Here is an 18,460-nt window from a genome sequence, read left to right as displayed (position 1 = left end):
TTAGCCGACCGAACGGGGAGATCTCCCCGTTCGGTCGGCTAAGTGTTAAGGTGATGATCACGGTGTTTGTAATACAGTCGAGACTTCTACCGTATCTATAAACAAATCCAAACTTTATTTCACGTTTTTACAAATATATAATGTACAAAGAGATAGTCGCTCCATCTCACTCGAGTACGTCCCCTTCGAGGTGACTCAATAACCTGTACTCCAAAAAGAACTGAACGTGGAAATAGTTTCAGTTCCTCAAAATTGCGAAGCTTATACAATACCTACTTGTTTCCTATGATGCGCACAGCGTTCTACTTGTCGTCGTAGCCTATCAAGATACATGATATTGCAATGTCTCCTGCCACCGTGGAATTACACACGAAACCCGAAAAGGGTCAAGACAGGTTATGAGAAATCCGACATCGTGTTATGTATGTACAATCACACATTATCGAGGTAACCTTAAATTGCGCGCGCCCCTGTTCATCTTTGCCAAACAAAATTGGAATTTTGAACCGCGTAAAGTGCAACACAATCTCGAGAACCAATTGAAAAGGCCAAATTGAAAATATAATAATTTTTTTTATTCCATTACGTTGTACGTTAGATACAATAATAATAATATTGATACAATATCAATCATTATTCTGCTCGTTTAATCACTGAATTATTGTACATTTATCTATCATATATAAATCTTTCAGGTAAGGATCATCGTACTCCCTTCGAGCATGGCTCGAGTGCTAAAACCAAGCTCGAAAGAAATCCAACGATCCTCGATCAACAACCTTTACATTATTATGAACGATCAGATCTGATGGAACATTCCACGTCCGCGATAAATCTTCGGTGCCGTGCTATCGAGGTATTCATTAGTCACATCCAGGAAAACATTCTTAAATCTGTTAAAAATTAAATACTAAAATGGTATTCTCTCGTTTCCTTCGGCTGGATAGACTTATCTTAAGTAACGTTTCTTTCTTCCGTTCGGCATTATTATGACTACGTTGAGCATTTCAATGAAGCAAACGGGTTGAGAAATTTTTTAACGAAATTCACTAAGTCACGTTTCCCTTTACAGGTTAAGTCCATTAAAGAGGGATCGTCTCAATGGAGAAGAGCAGTAATGGTCCATTTCTTTCGAATCAGAGCTGGTTAACATATCGAAAATAGGTTCTTTACCGGAACAAGTGTTCTGTGTCTGTAAAATACTTTACAATAATTGTCGGTGAGAAATTGATTGTTTAATACTACCGAGACACGATCGGAGGCATCTGTGATGGGAACGCAGCCAACTTGACATTAATGAATTTCATTGGAAAGTACCAGATGTCAAATCATTTCCCATATTCCACCATAAATTTCAATCGCTGTGATGCGCGTGTATTCTGTTTTTACGAACGCAGTACAAAAGCGTGTAACAAATGTACGATTTAGGTATCAATTGCATTTTTAAGTGTTCGTACTTTAATCTCTCGAGTGTCACTTCACAAGATGCTCTTTCCCCTGCATAATTAGAGCTGTCTACAAGTTATCATATTTTATTACTCGGTGCAAGATTCACCTAGTAGAACGTCACTTTCAAACACTCTTGAATAAGCACGAAGAGTTCCTTTGTGTTTCGTACCGAAATAGATCAAGAGCCCGAGTTCCTTTAATTCCATTACTTGAGGAAACCTTGTCGGCTTCGTACACTGGAGGGGTAAATTGTAATTATTCTTCCTAGAGCGAATGGCTAACTCGATGAGTGATCCGATTAAATTACATGCATTAATATAATATGTACAGAATTATCAAAAATAACGTGCTTCCGCGAAGACATGGCAAAACAACGAAACGCCTACAGTCGTCAACGTTTAAAAGTATGAATTAATAACAGATTTAAGGTTAACCGTAGCATAAGAGTCGACTGCGTGAGTAAAGGTGATGTCGGTAACGTAAACAGCCGCTAACTCGTTCGGACGACTAATCCTTTCAGCAGAATGTAGAGTGTGGAGTCGATACTGATCATTATTAGTCAATCGGCAGAAGGAGTAACGTAAATCGCGGGTACTGACGTCGCTCTTGAAACTACAACCACAAGTGCGGCCAGACATTTGCAATCTACAGAAAAGTCGCACAGATCGCAAGGTGTACACCGTTAATGGGATATGTGATTTGACTTTTCACCAGGTAAGTCTACCGAGGTAATATGATTTCTCACTTCTCTTCGATTTTAATCCAAAGGAACTACATTCTGGTAAAATAATCCACCGTCAGAGATGTGAGACACTCACCCAAACTGACAAAACGATGAGTTTGAAACCGACTCTTGTTCCGAAAACAAATGAGAAACTACATCGTCGATAAGCTCGCTCGGTAGAAAGTCAATTTAGGATCCCCTCGAAAACGTGCAACGTTACGACATCGGGACCAACATTCAGAGGTGGTTAAAAAATAACAGCGAAACCAAGAGGTCGAAACGCATCCATATGTACAGAGCACCTACCGCGTGTACAACCCGTGACCCGACGACATCCTGCGTGTACAAATACCAAAGCGATCTAATTACTCTAATTCACTTAAAGAGTACAGGGAGATGAAGTGTGATCGAGGAAACTCAAGTATACAGGAGGTCCATTGGTAGTGGTCTCAAACGGTTCCCACGCCACCTTTCGTCGAGTGCCACCATTACGCCGTTACTCTATGTACATCTACAGGTGTCGCGGCATTTGAACGTCTCTGTCGGTCTCATCGGGGCTAGAGGAGGAAAGGTTACGCTCTAAATGGCTTCCAAGGCTCTCGTTCGCATCTGAACCCCTATCAGGGGTGACTCCAGGGTAATTTTCACAGAAAATTTGCCTATAATACTCGGAGTGCCTCCCGACCCGAGCGTCTTGGAATCCACTTTTAGCAGCTACAAATAAATAAATAACGAACCACTCGAGAAACCGAGCGTCCTCGTCCTCGACAATCGGATACCTCGACGATACGATCAGTTCAAATTCCCTCCCCATAGTCGCGGTCACCGACGTTGATGCGATCAGGAGCCGATGTCACGCTGAAACCGAGGATTCTACTGTCCACCTTGAACATCTTTCCCTTCTTCGGCTTCTTCGACTTACTCTGCAGAAAATACGTGCGCATTTCAGACAACAAAATCATTAAAGGAGCTGAAGACACGGCCGAAAGAGCGCAAACGTCGACGCTTCCGGACAGGAGTTTATCCTGGCGATACCTTTTTATGACCGTTATTGAAACACGGCGTTGCATGCTCGGAAACGGTTTCACGGTACCTTAAGGTGACGTGAATGGCGTCGAAGAGGTTTTGTTCATGAAACTTTTCTCCGAACTGGGTTTACCGAATCGTTTCAAACATTACAATGTGAATATGAAGACTACAAGGAAGGTCCTGAAACTTATGAAATTTCAATTTTTTTTTTGTATTTGTTTGTAGGTGTTTTTACAATTTTGTATAAGAAAAGAAATTTCATGAGTGTCAGGAACTTCTTTATAGACCCCATATTCACGTTGTAAAATTTGAAACGATTCGGTACACCCAGTTTAACGAAGAGTTTCACGAACGACTGAGCTTTAGGATGTCACTTTCACGTCCCCTTTAAAACAACCAGAGAAAACGGGAAATACCTTAACTTCCTGAAACTCGGCAGGAGCGTTTGGATTGACAGCGGGTGCCGGCTTGCAGAGATCGTCGGCTTGAGCTTGTGGGCGCTGAGAAGATCGCCATTTACTACGCTTCTCCAGAAACTGTTTCGCGAATTCCATGGACTGCACTCCATCGCCGAGGTACATGCGAACGTACTCCTTGACCTCGTATGCCGGCTCGATGTCTCGAAGGAATACAATGAAGGTGGGAACTGTCGGAAAAAGGATGATTACTTCGGGTATATCCGTGACATGACGTGCATTACTTCCGTGATTATAATATTTTTGTTAAATAACACGTACTATCGAGAGACGTCTGAATACCACTCAGGGCTTTGGTACACCACTGGGTGAAGTCGTCGGGCCTGGCAGTGTTTTGCTCGAAGAGCTTCTTCACCAGTTCCTCCTCTCGCTTGTTTCTACTCTTGCTCACTTTGTTGTTCTGGTGTTGTTGCTGCTGCTGTTGCTGCTGCTGAGGGGGATTCTGCGAAATTTTCGTCGCTGGAGTAGGCTTCCCAGGCTGCTTGGCGTTCGTCGTGGACTTGGCCACGGTGGGGTCGTCCCAAAAACCACCAGCCCCATAACTATTGGCCCATGGGTGATTGTTGGTACCACTGGACGTGGCCCACGTCAGCGACTGGGAAGCCGTTCCCCATATCCCGGCGTTTTGGAGAGCAGCAGCGGCCTCCTTTTGGCCCGACTTCTCCTGCCGTTCCCTTTCCTGTTGCTAAAGTACAGTAATAGTTCTCAATCGTTTATATCCTGCAAGACACTCGAACCTTTAAACGAGAGTATGCGTTTACCAATGTTGGGTCCACTTCGGAAACTTGGTTCCCATTAGCCATAGACATTTCATTCAGACTTCAGGAGGGAGTTCCGTGATATTTACCTTCACCTTGGCTAGGCGCTCCTGTTCTTCTTGTTGAATCTGCGCCAGACTCTTCACTTGAGGCGCTTTACCGGAGGGGATTGCCTTTTCGGCCCACTTAAATTGCAGGCGTTTTGAAGAATCCGTTGCGGATGCCTCTTGCGCCGCTTCCGCTGCCTTCTGTTGTGCCAGTTGTTGTTGCGTGATTTGCTGAAGCCTCAGTTCCTCCTATTAAACGATAGAGCTATTTTAAACCGATTAAACCTTGATAGGATGGATACTTAAATTTCCGTTCTTATTTTTTATTTCACAACGACGATCTCGGGTACGAATCTGCTCTGTTAATGACTTACCGCCTTCTTCTCGCGTTCCAATCTTTGAATTTCAGCAAGCGAAGCATGCGCAGCTGGTGGTGGAGCATGAGGAGCCTGAGCCCAGGGTGCCTTGCTTCTCTCCTGTAATTTCCGAAGAGCTTCAGCTTCGCGTCTTCGCTGCTCCGTGCGTTTTGCCTGATCCTCTGCTTCCGCCTTTATACGTGCTTCCTCTTCCTTTCTGCGAAGAACGGTTAAAAAAAAAAAATTGTAAACATTCGAAGATACGTCGCGAGCGTTCAACGACTAAATTCACGTACTTGATTTTCTCCTCCTCCAGTTTTTTCTGTTCTTCCTCCAGCTTTCTTCGTTTTTCCTCCTCCTTCTTCTGCTTCTCCTCCAGTTTCTTAGCCTCCTCTCTCTTTCGCTTTTCCTCCTCCTGTTTTTTCCTATTCGTCTCCTCCTCTAGCTTCCTCTTTTCGTCGCGTTTCCGTTCCTCCTCCTTGCGTTTCTTCTCGTCCTTCTTCCGCTGTTCGTCCTCCTGCTTACGCTTCTCCTCCTCCTTTCGCCTTTTGTCCTCCTCCTTCCTCTTTTTCTCCTCCTCCTTGCGCTTAGTTTCTTCAGCCTGTTTGACCCGCTCCTCCTCCTTCTTCCTCAAGTTCTCCTCCTCAGCTTGCCTCTTCAATTCGTCCTGTTTTCTAAGCTCTTCTTTTTTCCTATCTTCTTGTAACCTAATATTCTGCTCTTCCTACAACCCGAAATCGAGTCCGGTTACAAATACACGTTAACTCTCCCCGAAAGCATTCACATAAAAATTCTACAATCCTATCCACTCACTAATATTTGTTGTTCAGTCTTCATTTCCTTAGTATATAAGTCCCACAGTGAACTGGGAATTTGCCCAGGTGGCATAGCAGGAATGGGCCCGACCTGAAAAACCAAAAATTCACGGTATAAAGTTATCTAAAAAAAATTACAGGCTCTACAAAACGGAACGTACTTTCATTATGCCAAACATGCATCCACGATAAGTTTTTTGAATTGAGAAATAAATATTTATCAAATCCAAGTACCGAACGCATGCCGTTCGCGCATGCTTTTTAATGTATTTCGTGCGAAACTCTGCCAAGTTTCCTGATACCGTTAAAATTCGATTCTTAACCCAGGGCTGATCAATTTACCTGAGCTAGCCAATTCTGCGCACTAAACTGCGGCGTAACCTGGGGCGCAGTCTGCGGCCAGACGGATTCCATCTGCGTGTTCGGATGTCCGTTAACGTTGACATTAAGCTGCCTCAATAACGATTTAATCGGATCCTCCTCCGGCGCCGGCGTGGTCGCAGTCGTTACACTCGGCTGTTGAACACTAGGTAGATTTTGCAGGCCACCCATCTGCTGAATGAGCTGTTGCATAGACGTGGTCGCTGCACTGTGAAGACTCGGCGGCAAATGGTTCTCGGTCGGCGCCTTCACCCGTTAATCGAGACCGATTACCATTTAATTACATATAAATAAACGCAGACGTCTTTCCTTATTTAACCTCTGCAAATATCTCACCCGTTGCATCTGCGTGAACAGCTGCATCACGGGATTCGGAGCTTGCGAGGCAATGGGAGGTACGAAGGGATTCGCCGGAACGTGCAGATCCGGTTCATCATTGGTCTGAAAAACATGCTGCAGGATCAGCTCGTTCTGCTCGGTGGGGTTCAGGGTAGCCCAATGCTCCGACTGAGAAAGTTTCGCGATGACCGCGGATCGCCGCTGCCTAAGCAGCATCTGTTGATTCTGCAGACTCTGCAGCAACTGTAGCTGCTGATACTGCAGCAAGAGCAGCGGATCCTCCATTCCCGTCTTGGACAAGGCAGCACCAGGAAGTCCGGCTGGCACCGTACTGGGTACGGTCGGCACGGGTGGTATCACCTGTTTAGCCATCTGAAAGACAAAGTGACCATGAATGTCCAGTAAAACGCTATCTACGGAATCACGCTTTCAGATTTCAGATGCTCACTTTCAATGGAGGTATAACTGGGCCCGGGGTGAACGGGATTCTGCCGCACATCTTTGTCAGATCACCCAACATCGTGTAGCCCTCGTCGCAGGTCCTCTTCACCATAAGTCCAGCAGTGAAGTACCCGGCTTTGCACCACTCGGCCATTTCCGAAGCCAGAAACGGGCCCTGGACCTCGCCTTGCGGATCCTGGTAGAACCACTTCTCTTGCCCCGAGGTGGCAGCCATCTGGGGTACCTGGTTTCCGACAGTGGAGGCTCCGGCGGTTTTCCCTCTGTGGCCCTCCTCGTCGGCCATGAGTTTCGCCACCAGCGCGTCAGCCTCCTCTTTCATCCTGTCCAGATCGTCCTCCGACCTCTGCCGCATGTTCCCGGTTGCCAGGTTACCGAGCTTCTGGGATTCCGACTGCGACGAGGGTTGGTGACCCGATGAAGCGACTGTGGGCTCCCCTTTGGGACGAGTCTCCGAGTTCGCTTTGGCGGCCTTCGCTGATAACTCCACCGAAGACTTGGATCTTTGGACGCTCGGTTGAGGTTTCTTCTCGGTGATCCTACCACTGCTCCCACCACCGGATGTCTTTCCACCCTCAGGAAGCCCTTCCTTCGTCGTAGCATCACCGAGCGAGGGGGCGGTGGACTTTGGCGGAGAAACGCTCCTCCCACGCTCCGTCGACGCGTCCTTACCCTCGAAGGGATGGAGCGATTTCGGTCTTTCCCTGCTTAGAACGCCGGTCGTGGTATTCGTATGGCGGGCAGTTGCCTGTCCCTGATTTATGCTATTGCTGGAGTGCAAGTGTTTACTACTAGGTTTCGAGGTACTCGTTGCGCTCCCCTCGGAAAGGGACTGCCGATTTCTGGGTTCCTGAGAGGTCCCACCTCCGGTACCATCCTCCTCCTCGTCGGAGAACATTCCGCCATGAAACGCCCCCGAAGCGTCGAAGCTCCCTCCGCTTTCGCTCAAATTCTCTGTAGCCCTGGAAGCGAAAAATTCTATTTAGATTCCCGTTAACGATTTAAGATATTTATGGGAAGTTTACTCTTGACAGTGACCTCAGGTTATGGGTAAATCGCTCTCGCTGGATATAGTCATTACACTCGAGGCAGTCGCGTCAATCAACCATAGGTCAACGACGTGTCTGCCGAATGTTAAGACTCGGCTGGTTTTCATCATAGGTAGTGGATTATTTAAGGTGATGTGATAGTGGTTACACAGAGGTCTCGTTTATGAATCTTTTTTTCTGAACTGGGCGTTTCGAATCGTTTCAAAGTTTACAACGTGAATATGGAGGTTATAAGAAAGGTCCTGACACCCACGAAATTTGAATTGTTTAAAAATTTGTTCGTGGGTATTTTATAAATTTTGTATTAAAAACGAAATTTTATTGGTGTCAGGACCTTCCTTGTAGCCTCCATATTCACGTTGTAAAGTTTGAAACGATTCGGTACATTCAGTTCGGAAAAGGTTTTATGAACGATCGACCCCTTGGATTACACTTTCATATCCCCTTAACGATCTAAAAGTGTTATTCTAAATATTTACCATTCGGGTAGGTTATCGTGATTGTCGTGATGGTTGGACTCCCACGTTCGTGAGATGCGAGGAGGAGGGTGATGAGGTTCGTGAGAGGACCTGTGACTTCCTCTAGGTTCCCAGCGACCACCGCTTCTACCTTCCTCAGGGTGCCCTTCGGTTGAGTCCAACCTTTCCCTCTCGGAACCACCCCCATCGCGCCAACTGCTTCTAACTGAATCGACATAATATTGCAGACCCTATCATATATTCTTCACAACGTATTTTTTGCAAATGCAATGTATAGCATTGGTTTTCACTGACCACACTTGGTAAATTTTCTACGGATATGCTTATATTTTTTTCCACTTTAATAAAAATTATAAGTTTACCCCATTTTTCATTACGAGTACTAGAAGCGCCACGCCAGCCCTCCTCATCTTCGCCGTTTCGACGTCTCCAGTTACTTTCCATTAAAGAACCGCCACTAGGCCGTCCTATTTCTTTCCTGGGACTGGTCGAGCCATTCCATTCTCCAGGGTCAGTAACGCCATTTCTTTCTGACCAGCCTCGTTCACTTTGTGACCTGTCGAATGGTCTGCCTCGACTCTGTAAAATATTGCAAGTAAATTATGTTATAGCTTCTTGATGCTGAATATAAAAAAGAAAAATGTCTAGTCACCGGAAAAGGTTGTGTTTCGGCTCTGGGCCCATCTCCTGCTTCGTCGAAACTTCCGCGCGAATAATGAGATGAGTAGAGACCACCTCTTCCACCTCTCCCACGTCCTCCACGATCCACGCTACCTCCTCTTCCACGACTTCCTGCACTAGTTACGCCTCCATTCCATAAGCGCTGAAATTTAATTGGCATTATTAATGACGAATGCAAATGCGATTTAAAAATGAATACATTCAGACTATGTCGAAGTGGACATTAATATTGGAACACCTTGTGCGAATTGATATTAAATCTAGAGTATTAGGAAATAAATAGTCTCCATGTGCTACGAAGTCTGGCACAAGGGCTCCAGGGCATTCTATTAATAGATCATAACGAACTATGACACAAATTCTAATATAAGACATACAAAACACAAGGCACATTTATAAGTCTGTGTTCTGACGTAGACTCATCTTCTTGGGAAACGTTTACCAAGTAAAAAATTGGGGGTTTACTTTATACTTTGGATCAAGTGATTTAAAGTAAATTTTCTTGTTAACGTTTAAAATGGTAAATGTTCAAGTAGTGTATGCACATTTTAGAATTAATTGGAATATTAATGTCATATTGACAAAAATACAGGGACAAGATAGAAATGAAAAAAGAAACAAATCGTCTCATTTTCAGGGAGAATGACGTACTGTTTCATCCTCTGCCATCTGTATAAGAGCCAGAGGTGGTTGAGCTTTTTCGACGTAGAGAGCTGGGAAGGTGGTCAATGGTTGGGGAGGCTTATAATTCGGGTCGAATAGAGCCAACATCTCTTCTCGACCGTATCTATGCTCCGCCAGCTGGTAGCGTGGGATGGTAAGGCTCATAGACCCTCCACCGCTTCCAGTGGTATTACAACTGTCTCCTGACAGGTTACGCAGCCTGTACGTATATAATTACATATTATTATATGTAAAATCATAGTGTCTTAAAATAAAAGTTGGCATCTGGCAGCATGCAGCCACTTTTTTTACATCTATTCTTTTATTGGAAGCATACATGTTCTAGATTTCTTCTGACATATAGCCAAATTAAAAGTAATGAATTTAACATTTAAACGTTATCAAGAATTAATTAATTACCATTCTGGACCAAATTTCATGGAGTCCGTCATGTTTGCGATACTTGCTGTAAAAATAAAAGCCATTGTTATTAATGTGAAAAATATAGTGAAGTTCATTAAATGTAACTGTTTAACGTTTAATATTAACATTTACTATGTCCACAACAGTATCCTTTTGATAGCAAATTATCACAGAAACCAACAAAAATTTGATTTCATTTAAATAAATCAATCGTTAGTAATTTCTGTAAAGCAGACTGTCCGTTACTCCCTAAAAATATATCAGATAATAAATTCCTGCTGATCTCTGATTTTTATTTAACAATGTGGTATTACTTCATAAAGAATAAATGATCTTTACTCTATGTTTAATGAAATATAATGAATATTTTTAATAGGAAGCCAAAATACAAAGCCTTATCTTAAGGGTCCATGTTCTCCTAACCGTAATGAACGCAAGACCAATTTCAATAAGGCTTAAATAATTTCTAATGGTTGTGGAACACCTTACGACGTACCACAGCATCGTGGGAGCAATCATTATTTATCAGAGAGATAAACTCCAAACATGTCTCCAGACATTTTCTTCCACATAGGATACCATCTGTTAGAGTATGCAAAATGTCACAACATAATGCAGGTCCTTATCTATTATTTAACAATAAGCCGAGGGAATCTCTACGAATATTTGGTAGAAAGTAGTGAACATCGTCAATAGAATAGAAATGAGGGAACTGATAGGACGAGATAAAGTTAGAATAGGCTGAAATACGTCAGTACAAGCGGACGCAAAAGAGTACAACGGACTTCCGCGATAAAGGCTCCCTTGGAAAAGAAATCTCGATCTCGTGGAATCTCGAAAAGGAGGCTCAGATTTCTTTCGGTACGTCTACGTGACACAGTGTAACGACCTAAAGCGTTTCCACGAGGGTTCGGCACGAACCGTGCATTTATTTACGACGTATTCCTTTTAATCGAGATAAACTCCCGTAAGCCAAGGTGGTAATATTAACCACACTTTTTTTTGTCCGCGGAAGTAACGGTCGACGATGGGTAGTCGCGCCTCGGCCGGCGAATCGAAGATTAAAATAACCCCGTGTATCGACTGCAACGAATACGCCCGATAAAGCGTTCTACAAATGTGAAAAATACCTTATTCGAGTTCGGAATTACTGGGCGAACGATACAACACACCAATATGGCCGATGGGTTTTTTAAGGTAATACGCATGCGTGCATTCTGTCACGTTGACCGTTGCAAAAGTTACTAGCTTCTCCGTAGGTCGTTTTTATTTGACCCTAGGAAAGAACGTGCTCTCCTTTCTTTATCACGGAGCGTGTCCATGATAAGAATGGAGCAATTTCAGAGAAGGGCCGTTAGATAAAACAGAGATGATAAAAGCGGCTCTCGATAGCTGTATCAAATCGAAGATGAGTACGCTCATCTATTCTCCGTCACTATTTTATGATTAATCCAAGCAAGGTTGGAAACATTCCCACGTCATGTTCAGGCAACCGTACCGACGATTTGAGATTTTTCTTCGAGATTTTCAAGAATTTTTCCTAATACCGGAAGAATCTAGAATCTCGTTAGAAGAGTGAAGTGCCACGATGCAGTTATCGATATGCGATTGAGATTGCGCGAATGTTTGAATTTGGCGCGGTCGGGACGCAGGTTTATTGGTTGACAGCGGAAGAGGTTATCTTTTAGAGGTTAGCGCGTCTTCGCGCCCGTTAAGTTGGCTAATCTGTGCAGGTCGCGTCCGACCGCGGCGAGGTTCCGGTGAGTCGGTGAGTGTGCTGTTTTCAAACATGGGGAGGTTACTTTTTTGAAATAATATGTGGGATCTAGGAAACCGGGGCGTTCTCGTGTTGGTAAGTGTATTGAGCGGGTGCGTGTTACTCTACAACGCTTGGGGGCCCATCCTCGCGCTGACGCTCTCGCTATTCCTGGTGGTGTTCGCGTGCTACTCGCTCATAGCCAACGACACCGTCTTCACGCCGCACGCGGATCTCGTGTTTCGCTACCTTAGAGAGGCCAGTTACGAGGCACACAACGTCCTCGGACTGACGAGGCTGCAGATCTACAACCGGTGCCGCGAGCTCTTGACATTTATCAAGCGTTTGTATCGTCAGCGCATTGCGGCGCGAGTGAGCAGGCACCGTGCAGCCAGTACGTACCATACCAGCAGTGATTTGTACCACGCTAACGCTAGTAACTCGCCCATGTTCAGCCTGATCGATCAGTTGAGTCCGATTTCTTGTGGTACGTATCGGTCCCTTGTTGACGATATCAGTTCGGCCAACAGCTCCTCTATGGAGTCCAATTCGAGGGGTAACGACAGTGGAGGAACCTCCATTAAGCATACTTCGACTCCGCTACACCCATGGAGGAAGGAGAATTCGCAGAACGGTGGACCGGGACTGTACACGCCAACCAGGCCAATTGGGAAAAAGACACAGACCGAGAAAGGACACGATCGGTCACTGGAAAATGGCTCGTTTGGTTTTAACGGATCTCCGTGGGGTATCAGCATAAGCCCTAAAATGCGTTCCAAAGCTGCTGGTGTCAAGACGGTACAAACCGTGGCTGGGCCATTGTTGGCATCTACGAGATATAACATTGACCCAAAGTATGTATTCATTAAACGCTGAAAATACTGTGTGGAAAAGGTATTGCAGTTAATGTGGTATTTCTTTATTGTACAGGGTGTATGCAGACGTAAACTCACCAGGATTTAGCACTAGGCTAGTGAAATATGCTACAGAAGCTAGTAAAAAATTGACCCATCAGTCTCAGTATGCTGCTGGACAGTTTCCAAAGATCAATCTACATGCGAGTCCTGCTCCTTTATTGAGTGCAAAAGCTGCAAAAATGAGAATGCCTGTAACGGTCAGGATAGCTCCACCTGATCAAAATAAATATAATAAATATTCTCCTCCTCAAAGGCAGCAAGTCGTAGGCGATATGTGCCATTTGGATAATAATGCTTCTCCAAGTGTTGTTCAAGTACTACGGGAGATATCATTGAAGAGACATGCATCAAGGGAGGATATCACTGCTGATTTAGTTAAGAAACAGCGCACCGATGGAATCTATGGTGATAATTTAGAAAATTTGGAGGAGATGACTCAAAAAAGGAGCAGAGATGAATCTTCAAAGTCTGAAGATGAGATTACTCCTGAAAAGAAATCTCTAAGACCAATAAAACGGACAAAAACACCATCCTGTTATGATATTCTTAATTCACTGAGTTCTAGTGCTCATGTTCAGTCGGGTGTAAAGAGGAAAGCGAGTAAGTATTGTCTGTCATGGATATTTAGATATTACGTTCAAACAACATTTATACTTTGGACCAGCATGATAAATATTCTGTGACATTTTTCAATAGTTTAAAAAATAATATATGTTGATTAAATGTTTTATTTGCCTATTTCAGTGGACATTTCTCGAAGTGGAACACCCGATCCAGAGAAACATTTCAAATCTTTGGATAATACAAATGCATCGCTTTCAACAGAAATCCCTACCGATGCAGCTTCGACAGCAATTAGCCCTAACGATCCATCTTCTCCACATGCAGATGTACTCCATCGTTCGAAAACAGTACAAGAACACATTCCATTGAAGGGAGCAACAAAATCTATTGCTACCAAGGAGAGTAAAATCAATGGAACCATTGAAGATCCACTTGAGAAATATCCTGGCATAAGAGATACAAGGGAACGAATAGCCAAACAAAAGACAGTTGTCGATGCACCAACAAATCTAACCGATAAACTGTTCATGAGAGCCGAACCTCAGCACAATGAAAAATTGAAATCGTTAATTGAGGAGCAAGGAAATATTAAAGTACGATTTACTACTAATGATATGGATGAAATTAAGAAGGAAGATATAGTTACCATGAGACAAGTCAGTATGCGTGCAAGATTGCAGAGCATGTTTGACGCAATATCTGGAAAAGGTAATGTCATTTATAATTTTCGTTTAACTTAGTCATTTAATAAATAAATACATGTATATATTTGTATTAATTTAATATAGTATACTGATGTTTTTCTTTTTTGCAGCATCCAATAAAATAAATCCAGACATCGTTATTCAGGCAGAGGAAGTAACAACACCAGCGGTTTCATCTACTCCTGCTACAACTCTCACCTTTTCAACATCGACCACTGATGTTAACACTTCTCCACTTTCAACATCAGCAGTAGCATCAATCATTGCTAAGCCAAAATCAAGCGGTACTCCTCGTAAACATGTGACTTTCCTCCTTCCCACTACAGAGTCGCAGCAGATTTCGGAAAGTAGCGTAACAGAATCATCTGAAACTACTTCTACCGAAATTCCATCCGCTACTAGTGCTCAAGAAACAAGTACTACTAAGTTTTCAATAACGGCCAGCACTCCGATTACAAGTTTTGCTACTTCTAAGCCTAGTATGTTTGCCCCGACATCAGATTCAGTTTCTTCGGGTAGCACAATTGCACCAGCTTCAAACTTTTCCTTCGGCACCCCAATAGTTACTACAACTACACAACAGTCGACTGTACCAGCCACACCGATAATGACACCATCTGCCACCATGCCTCCAAATACACCCATCCAATCTGTGATAGTTTTTGGTACGCCTGTTACCCAAAGTAGTTCCAGCAATATCGTCAACGCCAGTAAACCTACTTCAGAATCTACATTGGGTACTCAACCGTCACCACTTTTCTCGTTTGGACCAACCACTACAACTACATCGACTCCTTCGACCACTCAAACTGCAACTTCGATGTCGAGTCAAAAGACTTCAGGTGGGCTGAATTTTGGAACTCCAAGCGTAGCGGCAGCTAGCAATACCGTAGTGTCACCTAAATTCAACACTACTACAGCAAGTGTTTCAACGAATCCACCCACTTCTACGTTTACATTTGGAGCGAATAGTACAAATATCAAGACTTCAACGCCTGAGGGCTTCTCCTTTAACACTCCTGCAATTGCGGCCCAAAGTACACCATTGTTTGGATCTATCCCGACGACGCAGTCTAATTCATTATTTGGAAATACGTCTCCGACTCCAAGTTTCGCCTTTCCAACAACTTCAATTCGTGCAACGAATGCAGCACCCAGCTTTAATTCAAATGTCGCTACGACGGCGTCTTCTAATTTTGGTTCGAATATCACCACGACTGCATCTCCTGCCTTTGGATCAAATGTCGCTTCAACTGCATCATCTCTTTTTGGAACCAATGTCGTCACAACTGCATCTCCCACTTTTGGATCAAATGTTACAACTGCATCTCCCAGTTTTGGATCAAGCATTGCAACTGCGTCTTCGGTCTTCGGCGCAAACGTTGCTACAACAGTACCTTCCGGATTTGGATCAAACATCGCCACAACTGCAGCTGCTGGTTTTGGATCCTCCAATAACGCAACGCCATTATTTTCTTTCGGAACCACTTCAGCTCCAGGGTCTTCAAACAATCAATCAACATTTTCCTTTGGTGGAAACGCTGCCAGCTCCATAGGAAGTGCGAGTACGGGAATGAATTTTGGAAGCACAACTAGCGGTACCACCTCCTCCTTCGAGACACCCGCCACCACGACTGCTGCAGTTTTTGGCGCAACAACTACGACCACCTCTGTATTTGGCACCCCATCTTCGACTTCTGTATTTGGAACGCCAACCAGTCATCCGAGTTTCGCTGGAACAAGTGCATCCAGTGTCGGTAGCTTTGGAACTCCGAAAACTACCGTCTCCAAGATGTTTACACCCAACACCACCACTCCAGTTTTTGGAGCGACGAACCCGCCACCTTCTTTATTCGGCAATGTAAATACTAACGCAAGTACCGCTACGACTTCCAGTATTTTCGGGCAAGTCAAATCACCACCAGCATTCGGATCTACCCCACCTAGCTTCGGTAGTGGCAATGCATCAGTTTTTGGAACGTCAAACACGAGCACCTCTTTCGGGACTGCAGCTGCAACGACCGGTGCCAGCACTCCTGCATTTGGTGGCGCAAACCCAACTACCAACACCATGGCCCCTGTTTTTGGAGTCACCAACCTTACCACCACAGCTGCTCCTGCATTTGGAGCGAGCAGCACCGCTGCTCCGACAATAGCTTCCACGTTTGGATCCACCACGTCGCCGTCAGGTTTCGGTACGCAGACTGCAGGACCTGCAGGTCCTGCAACAGCAGGACAAACTTCAACGCCCATCTTCGGTGCCTCTGGGTCAGCTTTTGGCGCTTCTACCGCAGTTCCAGTATTCGGCACAAATACTACAAACACCACAACGCCGGGATTCGCAACTCCGTCGACTTCCTCTTTCGGAGCACAGAATAATGCGAGTCTCTCCTTCGGAGCTACGAGCAGCAGTACGACAGGGTTCGGAGGAAGCACTGCATCCCCATTCGGCAGCCAAACCAGCACTCCGGTTTTTGGATCTCCAACTTCAACCGTACCTGTTTTTGGAACAGCTAGTACTAGCGGCGCGAGCAACACCTTCACTTTTGGCGGAAATCAACCGCAAGCTCAACAGAACTCGACATTTTCCAACAACTCTTCGTCCAACAACAATACAGCGAGCGGGTCATCGCCATTCCAGTTTGGATCAGCGACTTCCAAACCTTGTGCGTAACTCTTTCCATCCGTCTTTAAGGGGGTGTGAAAGTGGCATCTGAAAGGTCAATCGTTCATGAAACTTTTCTACGACCTGGGTGTACCGAATCCTTTCACGTTATACCACGTGAATGTGGAGGCCATAAAAAAGGTCCTGACACACATGCAATTTCATTTTTTATAACAAACTTTGAAAATATTAAGAAATTAAAAAAAAATTGAAATCTCATGAGTCTTAGGACCTTCTTTATTTATATTGTAAAGTTTGAATCGATTCGGTGCACCCAGTTTAAAGAGAAGTTTCATGAGCGAGAACTCAGGCCACTATTCACGTCACCTTAAAACGACTGGATGTCCATTATCTATAAACATCTACATTAATATCATGGATTTTTATAAAGAATATATTAACATCTTCCATGTATTATGGAGTGAATTTCTTGTCTTCCTAAATCAAATTATACGTCCGTAGGGTATGTTCTGTTTTTAAGATTGTTTTTTCTTCACAGCTGGTGGATTTAACTTCACGGCGCCATCGGGAGCACCGAACATCAACTTCAGCTCGACCGGGCCACCTTCATTCGGAGCTTCAGCTCCAGGAACGAATGCCTTCAGCGCCCCGACGACGGGAGGAATGTTCAGCATTGGAACCGGTTCCACAGTGCCGCGGTCTAAAAATCCTCGACAAAGGAGACAGAGATGATGGAGAATGTAAATTGTAATTACCGATATTTGTACTTCCTTAAGCGATACCGCTGAAGAGGCGGCGGTTGGTCCAGGCCGGGCAAGATGGCGGATCAGCGTGCACTTCTTCAGCGCGTAGGGCTTTTTCATTGTACAGGCTGAGACGAGAGAAATGGACCTGCGAGGAAACGAAATTCCAGATTAACGATCAGTCCATCGAGTCGTCGCTCCTCTTTGCGAAACTTCCCGCGAGGGCGGCCCTTTTCTGTACAGAACCTAGGATCCGGGAGAGTTAACGAATATTCCGACGTCCTCGCGAGCTAGGCGATAAGTTGAAGTCTCGCCGGTATATCCGACCTTCGAGTATCTGCGCGAGCCAATCGAATTAAATTTTAAGTAGGCTCAATTAATGCGAATTTATAGGGAAAGTCTGAGTTTCCGGGGGTCGATTGTAATCGTGTTGGGTCTAGCTCGCGAATATACTCGAGTAAGTTCCTGCTGCATTCGTATTATCCACCTCGAAAATAGTTCTGTCGTGAGGTATCGCACGATCGATGACGGGACTCATTGGTTCATTCGGATCCAGAGGTGTTAAGAATATATATAGATATTTGTTTGTTTTTTTTTTTATCAGGCGGGAGCGTAAGAAACGCGGCGAGGGCAGCGGTAGTCTAACGTCGATTTTACATTATGACAGATTATATATAAATACATATTCTATTCGATTTGTAACTAACGCCATTTCCGAGTCTCCCTGATGTAAAACTTCCTCTCTAGTGTAACGCATATTTCTCTCTTTCCGTTTTTTTTTCGACTAAAATCGATCTAAGGGCTAATACGTGGAAGAGTTCGGGTGGACGCTGCTCGCGTTTGGTTTTATATAGATGAGACCGTGCTAATAAAATCGAAAGACATCCGGGGTGATCCGAGTTGTTGTAAGTCAAAGCCAGGTGTTTTTTTCTTTCTTTTTTTGTTCATACTCTCATTTCTGTCTTTACCCTAGATTAACTCTGCGGAGTAGCGTTGGACACGATGCGAGATCGAGGTACTTC

General features: G+C 44.4%; 3 protein-coding genes across 6 annotated transcripts; 2 read left to right on the top strand and 1 right to left on the bottom strand.

The window, feature by feature from the left end:
• Positions 1-96: 96 nt before the first annotated feature.
• LOC105699983 (GRB10-interacting GYF protein 2) lies at positions 97-11,331 on the bottom strand. Of its 3 annotated transcripts, none has more exons than XM_012425468.2 (16): positions 11,259-11,331; positions 10,126-10,171; positions 9,694-9,925; positions 9,014-9,184; positions 8,724-8,940; positions 8,362-8,566; positions 6,823-7,795; positions 6,372-6,746; positions 5,997-6,281; positions 5,653-5,745; positions 5,136-5,563; positions 4,858-5,056; positions 4,526-4,732; positions 3,940-4,363; positions 3,619-3,848; positions 2,971-3,096 (listed from the first exon to the last, which is right to left on the bottom strand). In XM_012425468.2, exons 2-16 carry the CDS (start codon positions 10,155-10,157, stop codon positions 2,971-2,973), a joined length of 4,197 nt encoding a protein of 1,398 aa, XP_012280891.1. In that variant the 5' UTR covers positions 10,158-10,171; positions 11,259-11,331. The 3 variants fall into 3 exon arrangements, with proteins under 3 accessions (XP_023288914.1, XP_012280891.1, XP_012280892.1); XM_012425469.2 differs by lacking the exon at positions 11,259-11,331 and adding an exon at positions 10,625-11,207; XM_023433146.1 differs by lacking the exon at positions 11,259-11,331 and having other exon boundaries at positions 97-3,096; positions 10,126-10,157.
• On the top strand, positions 304-1,316 carry LOC105699986. 2 transcript variants are annotated; one of them, XM_012425473.1, is made up of 3 exons: positions 304-422; positions 696-856; positions 1,073-1,316. In XM_012425473.1, the coding sequence occupies exons 1-3, from the start codon at positions 332-334 to the stop codon at positions 1,148-1,150; spliced, it is 330 nt and encodes a 109-aa protein (XP_012280896.1). In that variant the 5' UTR covers positions 304-331; the 3' UTR covers positions 1,151-1,316. The 2 variants fall into 2 exon arrangements, with proteins under 2 accessions (XP_012280896.1, XP_012280897.1); XM_012425474.1 differs by having other exon boundaries at positions 346-447.
• A 33-nt stretch (positions 11,332-11,364) lies between the features above and the next one.
• On the top strand, positions 11,365-18,353 carry LOC105699982 (nuclear pore complex protein DDB_G0274915). Its single transcript, XM_012425467.2, has 5 exons — positions 11,365-12,738; positions 12,815-13,401; positions 13,546-14,073; positions 14,180-16,735; positions 17,234-18,353. Exons 1-5 carry the CDS (start codon positions 11,945-11,947, stop codon positions 17,425-17,427), a joined length of 4,659 nt encoding a protein of 1,552 aa, XP_012280890.1. The 5' UTR covers positions 11,365-11,944; the 3' UTR covers positions 17,428-18,353.
• The last annotated feature ends 107 nt before the right edge of the window (positions 18,354-18,460 follow it).

Source organism: Orussus abietinus, unplaced genomic scaffold (assembly GCF_000612105.2).
Source record: "Orussus abietinus isolate OABI.00-Male unplaced genomic scaffold, Oabi_2.0 scaffold115, whole genome shotgun sequence".
In the NCBI taxonomy this organism is placed as follows: Eukaryota; Metazoa; Arthropoda; class Insecta; order Hymenoptera; family Orussidae; genus Orussus; species Orussus abietinus.
Note: the sequence above shows the minus strand (reverse complement) of the source record. Positions and strands in the feature narration are given on the sequence as shown.

Excerpts from the sequence above, each read along its gene's own strand:
- LOC105699982 (XM_012425467.2), top strand. The coding sequence starts at position 11,945 with ATGTGGGATCTAGGAAACCGGGGCGTTCTCGTGTTGGTAAGTGTATTG. Across the intron at positions 14,074-14,179 it reads TGACGCAATATCTGGAAAAG|CATCCAATAAAATAAATCCA; the intron begins GTAATGTCATTT and ends TCTTTTTTGCAG. Across the intron at positions 16,736-17,233 it reads ATCAGCGACTTCCAAACCTT|CTGGTGGATTTAACTTCACG; the intron begins GTGCGTAACTCT and ends TTTTCTTCACAG.
- LOC105699983 (XM_012425468.2), bottom strand. The coding sequence starts at position 10,157 with ATGACGGACTCCATGAAATTTGGTCCAGAATG. Across the intron at positions 6,747-6,822 it reads CAGTTATACCTCCATTGAAA|ATGGCTAAACAGGTGATACC; the intron begins GTGAGCATCTGA and ends TTTGTCTTTCAG. Across the intron at positions 5,057-5,135 it reads CTGGAGGAGGAGAAAATCAA|AAAGGAAGAGGAAGCACGTA; the intron begins GTACGTGAATTT and ends CGTTCTTCGCAG.
- LOC105699986 (XM_012425473.1), top strand. The coding sequence starts at position 332 with ATGATATTGCAATGTCTCCTGCCACCGTGGAATTACACACGAAACCCG. Across the intron at positions 423-695 it reads GAAATCCGACATCGTGTTAT|GTAAGGATCATCGTACTCCC; the intron begins GTATGTACAATC and ends TAAATCTTTCAG. Across the intron at positions 857-1,072 it reads TTCGGTGCCGTGCTATCGAG|GTTAAGTCCATTAAAGAGGG; the intron begins GTATTCATTAGT and ends TTCCCTTTACAG.